Genomic DNA, 16,597 nt, shown 5'->3' on the forward strand with positions numbered 1-16,597 from the left:
TCTCAGTATATTTAAACATGTAGAAGAAATTCTACCTTGTTACTTGTTTTTTATTACTATTATTATTTTGAAAAGCTCAGGTGAATATTCTGACTTTTGATCACAGAAAATTAAAGTTTAAAGAATTCTGAGATTAAAGTCAGAATTTTTTTTTAATCCTCTTCTGCAGGTTGAGATGAGAGGCGAGATATCTTCAAGGAACAAATCCAATTCTCTTTTATTTATGTATCTTTAAACAAAAATCACGTTACAACACAGAAGGATCAGCGGTTTGCTAAAATAAACATTTAAAGTGACACAGCAACATGGATCTGAAGTGGTTTTCAGGTTGAGGTAAACCAGTAAAGGCACTGAAACCATTCAGCCCAAAGTGATGTTGTTTGTTACTGTAGAAACAGATTTAAATACTTGTTTGGTTCTTGAGTCCAGAGTTTTGTCTGACATTTATTTTAGCACCTACAGCAGAGTATCACTGAAAAATGCATGAATAGGCTGTGTATATTTCATGAGTTTTGTGCTTAGAAATAGAAAAACACGTTGTAGTGTGAAAAAGAATTTGCTTCCAACAGATTTGCTTTCTCTTTTTTTCCCTCATATCTAAATGTTTTTGGTTCATTAAACACATTTTAATAAAAAGTGAGTAAATACAAGCAGCAGTTTCCAGATTCTAGTTTTCATTTATCAGTAAAATGAAGAAATCTCTATTGGAAACTGTCTGAAAACATAAGCCTCACTTCCCTCAGGTAAAGTCAGAGTTCATGGTTTCAGAGTAAGAAAAGGAATTGGGGGGTAAAAAAAAACAATCTCCATGGGATAAATTCACACAGGAACAACAATAACCTTCCTCAAGTTTCCTCAAAACATCGAGGTGATCTACCAACTGAACAGAATCTGACAAACTATTGGAATTTGCACACTATATTACATCAGGTAAAAAAAAAGATAAGAAAAGAAAAACATTTCAGACAAACCATTTTATTCCTACAGTCTATAATGGTGGTGGTATTGTGATGGTATGTGGCTGTTTTATTATTGCCGCTTTCCTTAAATTTCATGTAAGTGATGGAATCGTGGATACTACCGGAAAGCCCTAAAGGAAAAAGTCTAGTCATTAATTTGTTACTTTACATTAAATGCTCTTGGGTCATGGAGCAGGACAAGAGTTCAGCAAGTCAACATCTCACTGAGAAAAAGTGAAGGTTTTGTTATAAATCATGACTTAAATCTGACTCATAACTTTGTAAATGTTTGAAACCCTCCAATGTCGCAGAATCCAAATACAGTGTTAGACGGGAATTACATTTTCTTTTTACATATTGCCAAAGTTCTACCTTATTATCTTAATAACTGAACTCATCACATGAAAACTGTTTCCTAATCATGTTCTCTTTGTCTGATATCTAAATTTGTGAAAAAAAATTGGAGTGAAGGTTCATGAGGTAACACTGCAGATAAAGTTACAAATAATATTTGTAAAAATAGCATTGATTGGTATTGATATTACTCCTATTCTGTTGAGAAGCTGCAAATCAAACTTATTTGTTTTACAGTGCAGTGGATATTTACTACCTGTTAAAGTGAAAAATCACTGGAGCAGCAAAATAATAACAAGAGGAAATATTTTGTGGAAATGAAGCATTGGTTGGTTTATTAAAAAAACATCTAGAACTCTTAGTAACCCTCTGAGGACCAGAATCAATTACTAGAATATAGAAAGTACATGACAGCGAGAAAAACCTGCCAAGAGAGGACAAGACTACTAAAATTTACAGCGAGATATTCAGAATGGTTCATGAAAAAGACTCAAGGTTCCACATCAGTGGTAGAAAATGCATGTGGTGAATTTTTATTTGACTTCTTTTTTTTATTTTTTTTTACTTTCTTGTTGCTTCATTTCTATAAATGTTGTAAACACTGAAATTGGTACCATGATGTGTTGATCCTTCTCTAAAATTAATTTTATTTACTAGCTGGAGGGAAAGCAATAAGAAAATTGGCTGTTGGATGAAAGAGTTTTCAGTCCAGTAATGTTCAAAAAGTCTTAGAAGTTAAAAAGAGTCGACTCTTGTCTTCATATTGTACCTGCATATTTATGCCGTACTTCTTTAACTTATAGGGATCAAATACTTATTCTAACAAGGCTTCTTTCTGAGCGACAGCTCACCTGACGCTTCCCTTATGTTGTTAACTTCACCCTACTGGCAAAGCAGTAGGCAAAATCATGTCTCATGAATTATGTGCATGCATTAGTTGATCCACATAAAAAAAGCCGGCTCATAATGGCCTTGCATTAAACCAAATGGGCTGTGTGCCACTGCTGTACAGAGTCGAGATAATTCATGAGCCTGCAGCTTGATGTGGAACATTTGGAAACTTGTGTTATAGCGCGTGTCAGGCTGTGTGTGTGTGGACTGCGTGTACCATCAGGATGGGTAAGTTCTCCTGTCCGGATCTGAAAACGGCTCGGTTGCACAGACCAGCCACGCGGGACAGGGATACCCAAGTACCAGAGCTCTTGTCAAAGCCAGAACCTGGAAGCAGTGGAGAGGGACCTGCGTTAGACTGTATTTAAACAGAGCTCATTCAGTATTTATTCAACTGACTCAGCTCTGGGTTCACACAGTGGCACTGGATATTGCAGCTAAATAACACGTNAAAGCATTTCCTCTGTGTGCATTTGCTGCTGATTAAAAATGCCATTAATCTGCACTTTACCAGATATAGATTTTGACAAACTGCTTTCGTAATAAACTGATACCTTTTCTTTATTACCTTTCATGCTTTTAATTTGTACATGAGAAAATACATATTTGGTTATTTTGTAATTTCTAAACCTCATCTCACTCATTGCCCTCCTAAAAACTAAGATTTTTTTCCTATGGTTTGTTCTCTAAAGAAGGAAAAATGGGCAGAAGCATTTTAATGCCACTGTTATGGCATGAGCTTTTTCTGTACAACGAACTTTGTTTGTCCACAGGTCATCATCGATCGTGGCCCCGGAGGCGATCTCTTGTCATTTGAAGTACACGCTGTGATGTGAAAAGACATTTAATGTGCAGTATTCCTTTCTAAAAAGCTTGATATCTAAAGCCACAGGAAAGGGCTTCTCAGGAACAAAATTGACAGCTGAAAACGGTGCAACCAATTACCTTGATGCCAGCGGAGCGGCATTTACCCACAGCGTCGGGCACAGCGGCACGCGGCGGATCAATCATGGAGATGAGACCCAGAAAGCAGAGCTGCTCCGTGGGGAAGTTTGTGTAGTCGCAGTCGAAGGTGAATCCTCGAGGAAACTGGGATGGAGACAGATTCAAGTGGCAGAATCCTGCAGGAGAAGGGGGATCAGGGAGCTGATTGCACATCATGGACTGAATTTACTGCAGCTCTTTTAAAAAAAAAAAAGTCTTCCTGTAAAAGAGATGATTTTTATGGCTCCCTTCACTCTTATTTTCTCCAGAAGCGCTAAGAAAATTACCAATTTTAATATTGGTTTTATGATCAATACAAAAAAAAATCTACCTGAAGAATCAATTCCACATTTCCAAAATTAAATTGGAAATGAAAAGGACTGAAAAATCTTTTTTTGGCACTTTTAAAATTGCTCTTGTTATTGTATATATTAGAAAAGGCAAAGATTTCCTTAAATCATTTGGCAAAAAACTTCTTAAATTAATGTGAAAGGATGGAGAGTTGAAAGCTCCGTAAGTTCCAGTCTGTTCTCTGCTTATTCCAAAGTCAATTTCCTCAAACTTTAACCAATCACGTTTCATCATCTGACCCACCCGCAGGTGGAAACCAACCAACCATGATGAGGAGACGCCCCTCTCCAATCTACAATGACCTTAGAAAAGCAGGTTTTATTGATAAAATATGATCCTAATTTTTTACATAAATTATGTAAAAAATTTTAAGAAGCAAACAAAAAAAACTTTAATTTTTGCTGTGGAAGTGAAAGTTGTAAAGTTGCCCATTTGTATTAGAAATGACTATGATTATAAAAATACAATCTTTTCCAATTACCATCTCATTTCCCCAAAACGTCAAGGCAAAACAAAGTGGTTCTGATGTGAAGCCAGATCCAGCCCAAGGATGTAGGAAACATGGTTTCTTTTTTTGTCTTGAAACACAAAAACCCATGATCATCATCACCCCAGGCATTACCAAGACACAATAATTTACGATTCCCAGAGTCTTGCTCTAAAAGAGGCAACGTTCCACATTCAGCTGCGGTGACATCTACTCTTACAAAATGATGATAGCACATAATTATTACCTATGGCACTTTTTAAAAGATTCGCCAAGGTTTTTCCTCTGCTGTCACAATGCTGACATTTACTGAGTCAGAGCAGAGAACATGTTGGAGACAGTTAAGGTAATGACTTTTTACCCAAAAAGGTGTCTGACATTTTACAAGAGAAAATATAATTTTACAACATTATGTTATATTTTAGACTTGGATTTGACCCGGGTTGACTTACATAACCCAATTTCTAGTGCAGCTCTTCCAAAACTTCATAGTAAACCTGCAAAAAAAAACATTTCACTAACGGATCTGGAAGGAAGTTTTATAAACGCAGGTCATTTTTGTCCTGTTTCCTGCTGGTTTTCTGTGCCAGACTGCAGTGCCATTTTCTTTGTTGCAAGGATAGCAGCCTGCACTTTTATGGGGACATTTTCAGCAAACTACCCTGTTTACCAAGAAGATAATAAAAAGTAAGTGCTGTGTCCAACTGCTGCTCCTCTCCACCTATTACCAGACACACATCCACTCATGCCATGCAGCACACACCCAGCACTCTTTCTCCCAGTCCGCCCAGCTCCAGGTAGGCGTTCTGAAAGGCATCTCTCCAGTTTTCATCAAGCGGTTCCTCCTGGCCGTGCATCATGATGGTGCTGCACCTGCAACATTTAACGGCAGACTTAGCGCCACTCCCATGTACAGAAAAGTCCAGTTGGGAAAAATGTGTCAACTATTTTTCAGACGGCGTTAAAATGGGAATGTACACCTTGAGAAATTATGATTGAGTTTTTTTTAACATTCTAAAACACTGTTTTTATATCTAACAATTTATAGTATGCAATCTTCTTTTTGTTATTATATAAGAATAAAAATGTCAAAGATAAATGAGCTAATGATGAAACAATGTGTGAAATAGTTAATTATTATACTTGGTTAGTTAATTGCCACCAATATTCTGCATTATTTAAATAGCTAATACAGTGGAGCCCATCTATCCACAGTTCAGTATTTATGCTTTACCTACTGGAAGATTTATTTGGTGAAAACGTCACTATTCTCAGTTTTTATTTCTAATAGAGTGTTATTGTAACTTGGTAAGCTGAAATATCCAGATTCTACCTGACAATGAAGTTTCCAAGAAGGGACAGAACTAAGTAAATGACATGGTTACTTAAATGCAGCATGAAATAAATGTTTAATAAAAGTTTAGATAATTTATTCAGTAGGCAGTTGATTTATTAAATATGTCATTAAACTGTTAAAATTCAAACTTGTAATAGCCGGTGCAGATGAATAATTAAATGTGTATTTAATTATTTTATGGTTCCTGTTCCTGCAGCTTCACTATGAAATCATTTTTTTCTGTCAAACTCGTCCATCAAAGTCGCTGATCTGCTGAACTCCACTAGTTTACGTCCCAGTTTGTGAAACTTTGATCAAATGTGATTTCAATGCTTTTTATGCATCTGGACACACTGGACCATATATAAGTCTGCATTTTAATCATTTAATATCGTATAACAAATAAACTGTCTATCAAGTAAATTATTGAAACATTTATTTATTTTATTGATCTATTTATTTACTTAGTACTTGACATGCTGTGAATTTGCATTTGTCTTTTGTGCATATTAATGCATTTTAATGTATATTCAGTATTTGGATAGTCAAAATAAGCAGTTATAAACATTTTTAGAGGGGGGCTCAAATAGCAGGGGTCCTCTGGAGTATGGCATGGTGATAATTAATTAAATAGACATTGTTAAGTTAACAGTTAATTAACTACTGCTTGATTAGATTTAACGTAAATGTTAATTATTACTTTTGGCCATTTAGTTTGATCATATGTTGTTGAATAGCAAACATTAGGATAATGGTTAATTGACCATGAACTAGTTAAAATGTAATCCAAAAAAGACAGAAAAGAAAAAAAGAAACTGTTTATTTAATGGTCATCTCAGTACTGACTGATCAAATCAATAGGTATAATGTTTGGATAATAATTAGTAAATATCTTAAGGGTTAGCCAGTGTAATTCACTGTCAATTTCTCATTAGTGAGTGTAAATTTGGTTTAAACTTTTAATTCGAACGAGTTTTAAAACACTCTGTAGCATAACAATAATTCAAAGTGATATGAGAAACTCATTTATGAAGATTGGTGTCTGTATTTTGTCTTAGATTAGTGACAGACAGCTGCTGGTTGGACCTGTGCATCCTAATTCCAGCTCGGCAGCAGCCCAGGCTGTAGGAGGTGGGGTGATATTTCACTTTAGTATGAGGGCGTGTTGCATTTGCTGTGGATTACTTCCACCAGCAGATTAATTTACATCTGTTGCTGCTGTGACACTTTACAGTGGCCCGGATGGTGTGTGTAAGATTAAATCTGAAAAAACTGCGGAGTGTGTGTCAATGCTGATGAAGGACTGTGTCACTGTATTCAACAGAGGAGCCGCCTGGCCTTGTTTTAATACGTTAAGACAACACTGGAAGTTTAAAGCTCCAGTGACTTCTATATATGCAGGTGCATTTTTACAAGCATTGCTTTTATTTATTTATTTATTTTTATTTTTTTTGTTCGCCTTCACAAGAAATGAAAATTATCAAGTATCTGCCATGCACAACGAAATGGTAAGCAAAACACTATTTCCATTGCTATTAAATTATTGGTAAGCAAACCTGTCCAGGATTCTCTCCGGCGCTCCCTTCATCACCAGAAGATGACCAGAGGGATTGTCCTCCACTTCGTGGATGGAGAGCTTAAGGAAAGATAAGGACAACGATGTGATGTTTCAGAGAGAAACAGCTCTAGTCAGACATCTCCCTTTTCCTGTTGGGGAGCTGGTGTGGCAGTCTTCCACCTGATTTAAATGAAAGTGACATTGAAGCTGACTTGACAGAACGAACATTGAAAGTCTCCTCTGTTCACGCTGCGTCTGTTCAATCAGACTCTCACATGTGTTGTTGTTGTGATATACCTTCCTATTACCTTTTCTCCAACAGGACCCACCGCACAGTCCCCCAGATCATTTGTATCTGAGTCACAACAGATTTTGCTCCTTCCTAACACTTCTTATCTGCAGTCTGACAACAGGTGTAATAAAGCATGCAGGAAGTCCTTCCTTTGGTGAGACATCGCTGCTGTTCACACGCTGGCTCAGATCTTCTGGTGCTCTGGTTATTGGTGCAGTGACAGACACATCCATGAGCTGTAATTGCTACCATGCCCTTGAGCAAAACATAAAAAAGTCATTGTGTTTACTTTATTCAATATATTATTGACTATTTGCTACCCTGCTTGAATTTAACATGTCACATAATTGAGTATTTGGTCAAACTTATTCTAATCTTCATTAAAGTAATAAAAATTAAAATAAAAATGTTTTTAGAAGTGAATAAATGCATTATACTACAAAACACACAAAAAATTACAAGTGATTAATGTTTTTGAAAAAACTGATGTCAGACGAAAGTGATTTTTTTAAGATAAAGCATTTGATTTCATTTCTTGTTTCATACGTTTTGAAATATAACATTTTAAAACTACAGCTGTGCAGGTTTAGAGAAGCTACTTGATTGGTTACTAATAAGGTGCGTTTTTATATTTTAATGTAAAATAAGCCTGTACTGATGAGTCTGGATAGAAAATGGAGGGATGGGCTTCCAGGGAACAGAGTTTCTTTCTCATCACTTTTGCAAGTTGTGTGATTCCTGAGGGAATCGTTCACACTGAATTAAGACAATAAACTTCAGCCAGGACGGATATCAGTGAGGCTTTCTACCGTATATAAAGACTGCAATGGGCTCCTGTTTGAAATAAGCAACTAATAACCCAAGAACTTATTAGTTATAAAACAACCCTGATGAGACGCGACGGAAAATAATCAATGAACTTTTCAGTTTGTATTGTTCGTCTGCAGCACTTTGATTTTTAGCAAAGTTGCATTGCTCTTCTTATTTTTGGATAATTTTCCTTTGTATTAATTTTCGTCTGTATCTGCACTCAGAATTTGGATGAAGAATTAAGGCCACCGAAAAAGAAAAGAAGAATTTGACTTTTTTACTCAGAATTATCATTTCAATCTCAAAATCTGAACTATTTTCTCAGGATTACCAGGATATCAGAAACTGATTTTAATATCAGAATTCTGACTTTAATCTCAATTTGACTTTTTTCTTATAATTGTCAGAAATCTGACATTTTTAATTGTCAGGATCTCAGGGTTTTGAGATCAAAGTCAGAATTATTATTCTTTTATTTTTTCAAATATTCTCGTCTTCCATACAAACCCACATTTCACCCTTTTTTAAAACTTGTGAACATTTGGAAAATATTTTCAAAAATTTACATTTCAGAAATACACCTGTGGAAGTATTACAAATGCAAACAAATAAGTTTTCACAAAAGACGGATTAGTCTCTCTACACTTAAAGTATTTTAAAAATATATAATAGTATGTGCCAGATTTATGAAAGGGATCAATTTTAATAACTTTTAGAGTTAAAGAGTTGGGGTAGGTTTGGTGGAGGAGGATCTTGAATGTTTTTTTGTGTTTTAAAGTTTAGATTTTAGGTAAATTGTATTCTCAATTTACCTAAAATTTAAATACAATGCAAAGTCCAAAGTATCAAACTGCCAACGGGATTTCCCTGCAGAAATCCTTGAATCGCCGTTGATGTTTACCTGGTACTTGTTGGTGGAGTTGAAGGGGATCTCACCCACTTTGGGATTTCTGGCTCTCATGTCACGAACACTGCCTGAACACAGCTCGATGCATTTCAGCAGGGCTGACTCTGACGCGTCCCCCGCTGTGTCCCTCTGGGGGAACACACAGGATCACATTAGCGCAGTCACTCATATCCGCATATTAAAAAATGACTCACGGTTTGTGTTTATGGCAAAGCAGCAGAGGGAAACTTTTCATAGTGTCTTATTTAATGGCTTAAATGAGACACCTTTGAAAACTTTGCTCATTTCCATTATGGCTCTCATCAGCGATGCAGGCGGCGAAGCTACGTCGACAACAACGATTTGGCCACAGGCTTGTTTTTTAAAGATATAGCAAAACGTTCGCAATAAACCTAGATCTGAAAATACAGACAAAATAATAAACTGACTAAAAAAAGGTTCACAGATAAAACATAATGCATGATATTTTATGTCTCTCTCTCTCAAGCTCAGTTTTTAATATTTTGGATATTAGAAAGGCTTGGTTTTAATAGGTTCCGATGATGGATAAATGCTGCTTGAGTAATGAGTCAGATCATTATTACAAACAGCTGAGTTATTAACCGTCGTGACCTGAAGGGACTAGAATCCCATCAGTTGTTCTTTTGACCCAGTCCTCCAAACATCATGCCTCACTAAAGTACACTCCTTTAACATTTTCACATTTTGACACGTTACAACCACAAACAGACATACATGTTTTATTTGGAGGGTCTTTTTGTGATTTATCAACAAAAAGTAGTCAATAACTGTGATTTGGAAGGAAAATAGCACATGGAGATCATTTCTAATTTTTATCACTTTACCTTTTTAATCTGCTAATAGTGACACATTTCTTTTCATTTAGCGCTTTAGCTAATTGTGAAAACATTTAGGACAATTAGCTTCCCATAAATTAATATTTTCAAAAATTAATTTGCAACAGGCTAATTTACTTGCCTGTTTTGTAATGTTTCAGGTGAATAAAGTTGATAAAGCAAATAAAGTTTCAGGTGAATTAAAGTGGAGCTAATTGATCCTTTTAGTGCTTTAGAGTTACTGCAACTAACTTCCAGACTTAAATCCAATTAAGAATCTGTGGCAGGACTTAAAACATTGTTAAATTCAATCTAAATGTTTTAGTCTGGACATACCTGAAAACTCACAGCTGTAATTATTGTGAAGGGCAGCTTTATGAGTTATTGACACAAGAGGGCTGAATAGAAATGCCTGCCGTACTTTACAGAATTTTGAAAACCCAAGTATCATTTTTACTTTCACCTCTCCATTATGCACCATTCAGATTTCAGATGTTATAAATACCAGCAGGGCACTGTAGAGGCAAGCAGCAGTACCAAGCGTTTTATTTCCACAAGGCTAAAATTAATCTGAGTAACATCGTTACGTCTGTGCATCTAAAGCTGACCCACAAAAATGATTCTTTTTAAGAAAGTGTTATAAATGTTATCTACTTGCACCAACATCCCCGCAGTGAGTCACACAAACACCAATGTCAAGACATACTATTTCACAAAACACTTAATGGATTCATTGCTTTTATTTTTTGTGTTTTTGTGACAAGGTTGAATTAGAGTTTTGTCACCAATTTTTAGCTAACTCTCTTTTGATAAACCACTCATATCGGCTTTTATGAAAATTCCAGGAGGATAATAGAAATCCTTGACGCTGGATTATTAAAATCAGAGCAAAAGTGATGACCTGACCCCCCAAACGCCCAAGAGGGAGCTTGACGGGGACAAGAAATTTCTCTTTGTTTCTGTTTATTCATTCATGAACAGCCGTGAAACAAGGACGAGCGCTCCGCGAGATTTGTCCTTGTTTGTGCCTTTTCATGAATGAATAAATAGATCAAGGGAAATTCCATTTCTCTGTCTTCACAAGTGCAGATGGGGACTTGTTTTAGTAACGGTGCCGGCGCCTGCACTGCTGTGTTTGACTGCTGTCAGGAGACACATCTGTTACTCTGCGCCGGGAGGAAGCCGGGCACCACCAGGGACAGACAGGCTTCAGCAGAGGCGTTTGTCCTCACACAGAAGAAGTTGTAATCCAATAACTGCGAGCCACACTGAGAATTCCTTCAGGTCAGTGAAGCACAGGCTGGAGGAAAGCGGCTGTTAGAACATTGGGATAATATTGACTTACCTACTCAGCAGTGTGTGTTTCTTTGTCGGTGTGGGTGAGTTATTTCTCAGGGCGTACTGAATGATTCTCTGTGTGTGTTTACACGTGAGGTTAAGTGTGTAAGTGTGCACTGCAACTTTTGTTAGGTGGAACTACTTTTCTTACTGTTGGTCTGTCAAGAAAAGCACCTTTCAAACTAACATGCATATTTATGTTTTTTTTTTCTCAGTATCTCCTACAGATAATTTTTGAATAATTCAACCTCTCAGTATATTTAAACATGTAGAAGAAATTCTACCTTGTTACTTGTTTTTTATTACTATTATTATTTTGAAAAGCTCAGGTGAATATTCTGACTTTTGATCACAGAAAATTAAAGTTTAAAGAATTCTGAGATTAAAGTCAGAATTTTTTTTTAATCCTCTTCTGCAGGTTGAGATGAGAGGCGAGATATCTTCAAGGAACAAATCCAATTCTCTTTTATTTATGTATCTTTAAACAAAAATCACGTTACAACACAGAAGGATCAGCGGTTTGCTAAAATAAACATTTAAAGTGACACAGCAACATGGATCTGAAGTGGTTTTCAGGTTGAGGTAAACCAGTAAAGGCACTGAAACCATTCAGCCCAAAGTGATGTTGTTTGTTACTGTAGAAACAGATTTAAATACTTGTTTGGTTCTTGAGTCCAGAGTTTTGTCTGACATTTATTTTAGCACCTACAGCAGAGTATCACTGAAAAATGCATGAATAGGCTGTGTATATTTCATGAGTTTTGTGCTTAGAAATAGAAAAACACGTTGTAGTGTGAAAAAGAATTTGCTTCCAACAGATTTGCTTTCTCTTTTTTTCCCTCATATCTAAATGTTTTTGGTTCATTAAACACATTTTAATAAAAAGTGAGTAAATACAAGCAGCAGTTTTCAGATTCTGGTTTTCATTTATTAGTAAAATGAAGAAATATCTATTAGAAACTGTCTGAAAACAAAAGCCTCACTTCCCTCAGGTAAAGTCAGAGTTCATGGTTTCAGAGTAAGAAAAGGAATTGGGGGGTAAAAAAAAACAATCTCCATGGGATAAATTCACACAGGAACAACAATAACCTTCCTCAAGTTTCCTCAAAACATCGAGGTGATCTACCAACTGAACAGAATCTGACAAACTATTGGAATTTGCACACTATATTACATCAGGTAAAAAAAAAGATAAGAAAAGAAAAACATTTCAGACAAACTATTTTATTCCTACAGTCTATAATGGTGGTGGTATTGTGATGGTATGTGGCTGTTTTATTATTGCCGCTTTCCTTAAATTTCATGTAAGTGATGGAATCGTGGATACTACCGGAAAGCCCTAAAGGAAAAAGTCTAGTCATTAATTTGTTACTTTACATTAAATGCTCTTGGGTCATGGAGCAGGACAAGAGTTCAGCAAGTCAACATCTCACTGAGAACAAGTGAAGGTTTTGTTATAAATCATGACTTAAATCTGACTCATAACTTTGTAAATGTTTGAAACCCTCCAATGTCGCAGAATCCAAATACAGTGTTAGACGGGAATTACATTTTCTTTTTACATATTGCCAAAGTTCTACCTTATTATCTTAATAACTGAACTCATCACATGAAAACTGTTTCCTAATCATGTTCTCTTTGTCCGATATCTAAATTTGTGAAAAAAAATTGGAGTGAAGGTTCATGAGGTAACACTGCAGATAAAGTTACAAATAATATTTGTAAAAATAGCATTGATTGGTATTGATATTACTCCTATTCTGTTGAGAAGCTGCAAATCAAACTTATTTGTTTTACAGTGCAGTGGATATTTACTACCTGTTAAAGTGAAAAATCACTGGAGCAGCAAAATAATAACAAGAGGAAATATTTTGTGGAAATGAAGCATTGGTTGGTTTATTAAAAAAACATCTAGAACTCTTAGTAACCCTCTGAGGACCAGAATCAATTACTAGAATATAGAAAGTACATGACAGCGAGAAAAACCTGCCAAGAGAGGATAAGACTACTAAAATTTACAGCGAGATATTCAGAATGGTTCATGAAAAAGACTCAAGGTTCCACATCAGTGGTAGAAAATGCATGTGGTGAATTTTTATTTGACTTCTTTTTTTTATTTTTTTTTACTTTCTTGTTGCTTCATTTCTATAAATGTTGTAAACACTGAAATCGGTACCATGATGTGTTGATCCTTCTCTAAAATTAATTTTATTTACTAGCTGGAGGGAAAGCAATAAGAAAATTGGCTGTTGGATGAAAGAGTTTTCAGTCCAGTAATGTTCAAAAAGTCTTAGAAGTTAAAAAGAGTCTACTCTTGTCTTCATATTGTACCTGCATATTTATGCCGTACTTCTTTAACTTATAGGGATCAAATACTTATTCTAACAAGGCTTCTTTCTGAGCGACAGCTCACCTGACGCTTCCCTTATGTTGTTAACTTCACCCTACTGGCAAAGCAGTAGGCAAAATCATGTCTCATGAATTATGTGCATGCATTAGTTGATCTACATAAAAAAAGCCGGCTCATAATGGCCTTGCATTAAACCAAATGGGCTGTGTGCCACTGCTGTAGAGAGTCGAGATAATTCATGAGCCTGCAGCTTGATGTGGAACATTTGGAAACTTGTGTTATAGCGCGTGTCAGGCTGTGTGTGTGTGGACTGCGTGTACCATCAGGATGGGTAAGTTCTCCTGTCCGGATCTGAAAACGGCTCGGTTGCACAGACCAGCCACGCGGGACAGGGATACCCAAGTACCAGAGCTCTTGTCAAAGCCAGAACCTGGAAGCAGTGGAGAGGGACCTGCGTTAGACTGTATTTAAACAGAGCTCATTCAGTATTTATTCAACTGACTCAGCTCTGGGTTCACACAGTGGCACTGGATATTGCAGCTAAATAACACGTGTCGAGGTCACTTAAGTTAAGAAAACAGTTTTTCTTTGACAGAAAAGATTTTTCAGTTCCCCAGTCTGGAAAATGAGACCCCTTCATTTTTTTTTACCTGGAATGTCTCCAAAATAAGAGCTAGTAGGAAATAGTTTGTATGAAAATTTGAGGCCTAGCCACCCAATCGAATTGAAAATGACCTGCAGTCTGCTGCATTCATTTTTCATATTTGCCTGCATGTCGGAGCACTCGCTGTCAGTGATACTGTGTAAACAGACAGGCAGTTTGTGGCTGGAGTTGTTGAGAGTGACAAACATGGGAGGAGAAGCCTCATAAAATCTGCAGCAGTTGCAAAAACAAAATCCAGCATGTCGTTTTCTTCTCTCAAAACCGCCGGCTACTCAATGAAAGATGACAGAGTAGTCAGTGCTCATTATTATGCATGGAACACCTGCTCCTTTTCTGCCCAACCTTTTGGTTAATGCTGGAGGCTTCTTGATGAATTTTGGCTTGATATATCCTTCAGTGGTAGGAGGCAGGAATCCGATTGGCTGCGCGGCGGCAGTCCTGCTGAGGAAGAGCTGTGGGTTGTGCCACCCACTGCACACTTCTTCTCAATTAATGAAACCAGCAGAGTGAACGGTCATGTTTGCTGGCAGTGGAAATATTGGCCAGATGAATTTTGGCAGGTGGTCCCTTTCCTCCATCCTGCATTCCCTCACACTCTTATGAATTGAACTTCCTTAATTTACAGCAGGGGAACTAACAGTGGAACACATCAACATTTTTCTCTGTAAACTTATTTCTAAAATGCTTGCAATAATGAAACTGACAGCAGGTTTTGGATACATTTCAAGAAATCTAAATAAATAAATAGAATGATGCAAAAGAGATCCAACAAGGCATGAAAATTCCAGAAACCAGCCAAAATATGTCAGAATATTTATCAGCCTATCAGTCTCACTAGTTTCACTCCTAATTGATGACCTTTAAAAACGTTACTGAGTGACAAGGTAACCTTTTTCAACACAGTTAAGACCATAATCCAATAATCCAGTGAGTAGAAATGAAGACAATTTCACCATCAACTGGAGTTGAGTCTCACTGAAGTTAGAATAAACATTTAAAAATCTGAGCAAGAGCTACGGACCAGTAACAAGGGACTCCTCAGAGACCGTGAACTATTTATTCCATGAAAAGAACAAATAGTTAAAAAAACATACATTTCTGCTTTCAGACTCACTGCACAAGACTCCACTGTTGAAGAAAATGCATGTTCGGGTGTTTTTACACCTGATAGTCTGGTAGACTGGGTTCGATTGGGAACCAAAACAGCAACATTTGATCCATTTTCAGCTGCTGGAGTTTGCTTTCACACTGCAAAGTGTCAAACAATGCCAACTCCTAAGAAACCCTGTCCACCCCCTTCCATGTGGGGGCACTGCACCAAAAAAACCACTGAATGAAACAACATAAAAATCTCTGAAGAAAACATGAGCGCAACTTTCTTCTTTGCAAAATGTAAACAAAAATGCATCGTCAGAGTTAAGGAGTTGTAGGATAAAAGACCACAAGACATTTCTCCAGCTAGCGCTAGACTTCAGTGTTTGCTTTGGTTGTATCTACCCAGAATGCCTTGCACTGAAGTCCATTTCCTGCTTTTGGACCGGTCTCCACACTTGGCATCCACATACGCATTCAAACTGCAGCAGAGTTCACTTCTACTGAACTGAGACAAATTACAACACTGATCACTCCAAAACTATAACAGCAACAGTGAAGTTTGGGAGTGGGAACGTCAAGGTGTGAGATATTTTCTACGTTTATTATACTGGCAAATTTCATACAATTAAAGAAAGGATGAGTGGAGAAAAAGATTCGGAAATTTCTTTCAAGAATTTGTAGATGAAAACAGGGTGGACTTTTGATCCAAGAGAACATTCTGGCTTCAGAGAAACAAAATAAAGCTGCTAGATTTGAGTAAACGTGTTTAATACTTTAAAACTTAATTTGTAGACTAATTTCCAGCTTGCCGATCTTTTTATGTTGCTCACTTGGAAACATTTACTGAGAAAAATGCTGATGTCATTTTTCCAGATCTCTCTTGGTCCTCTCCTGTTTGAACTCGTTTCCGTCTTACCACTCTGGTCCTCGGTGGTGTCCGCCTCGTGGATCTGATTGTCAAACCACATGTGGGCCACGGTCATGCGGTTCTGGGTCAGCGTGCCCGTCTTGTCGGAGCAGATGGTGGAGGTGGAGCCGAGAGTCTCTACGGCCTCCAGGTTCTTCACCAAGCAGTTCTTCTTGGCCATTCGCTTGGCAGTGAGCGTCAGGCACACCTGGGAGGAAGAGGAGGAGATTGGAGGACAGTTGATTGTTAGTCGACGAGCGCAGAGAGCATACGAACGCAGTGGTGCATTCAAGCGCCTGTGCTTGTGAAACCATGCGTGGTGAAGGTGCCTGGTAAGAGAATGAGTGTGTGTGTGTGTGGGTGTGTGAGTGTTTGATTGGTAAACAGCCAGTTAAGAGTCACATACAGGATAAAAAGACTGGACGAACAAACACACCATAAGCTCCAGTAGATCCTTCAACACAAACGAACTCAAACT

At 37.1% G+C, this 16,597-nt stretch overlaps 1 protein-coding gene across 1 annotated transcript in view; it reads right to left on the reverse strand.

The window, feature by feature from the left end:
* Window positions 1-16,597, reverse strand: part of atp1a2a (ATPase Na+/K+ transporting subunit alpha 2a) — a 73,790-nt gene that overhangs the window by 30,351 nt on the left and 26,842 nt on the right. Inside the window, exons 12-17 of the mRNA XM_007552033.2 lie at window positions 16,129-16,327; window positions 13,774-13,883; window positions 8,924-9,058; window positions 6,919-6,998; window positions 4,790-4,899; window positions 3,150-3,325 (exon numbers count right to left, since the gene is read on the reverse strand). Of these exons, the coding sequence (XP_007552095.1) occupies window positions 3,150-3,325; window positions 4,790-4,899; window positions 6,919-6,998; window positions 8,924-9,058; window positions 13,774-13,883; window positions 16,129-16,327 (810 nt within the window). The remainder of the gene's footprint in view (window positions 1-3,149; window positions 3,326-4,789; window positions 4,900-6,918; window positions 6,999-8,923; window positions 9,059-13,773; window positions 13,884-16,128; window positions 16,328-16,597) is intronic.

Source organism: Poecilia formosa, unplaced genomic scaffold (assembly GCF_000485575.1).
Source record: "Poecilia formosa unplaced genomic scaffold, Poecilia_formosa-5.1.2 Scaffold45, whole genome shotgun sequence".
Lineage (NCBI taxonomy): Eukaryota > Metazoa > Chordata > Actinopteri > Cyprinodontiformes > Poeciliidae > Poecilia > Poecilia formosa.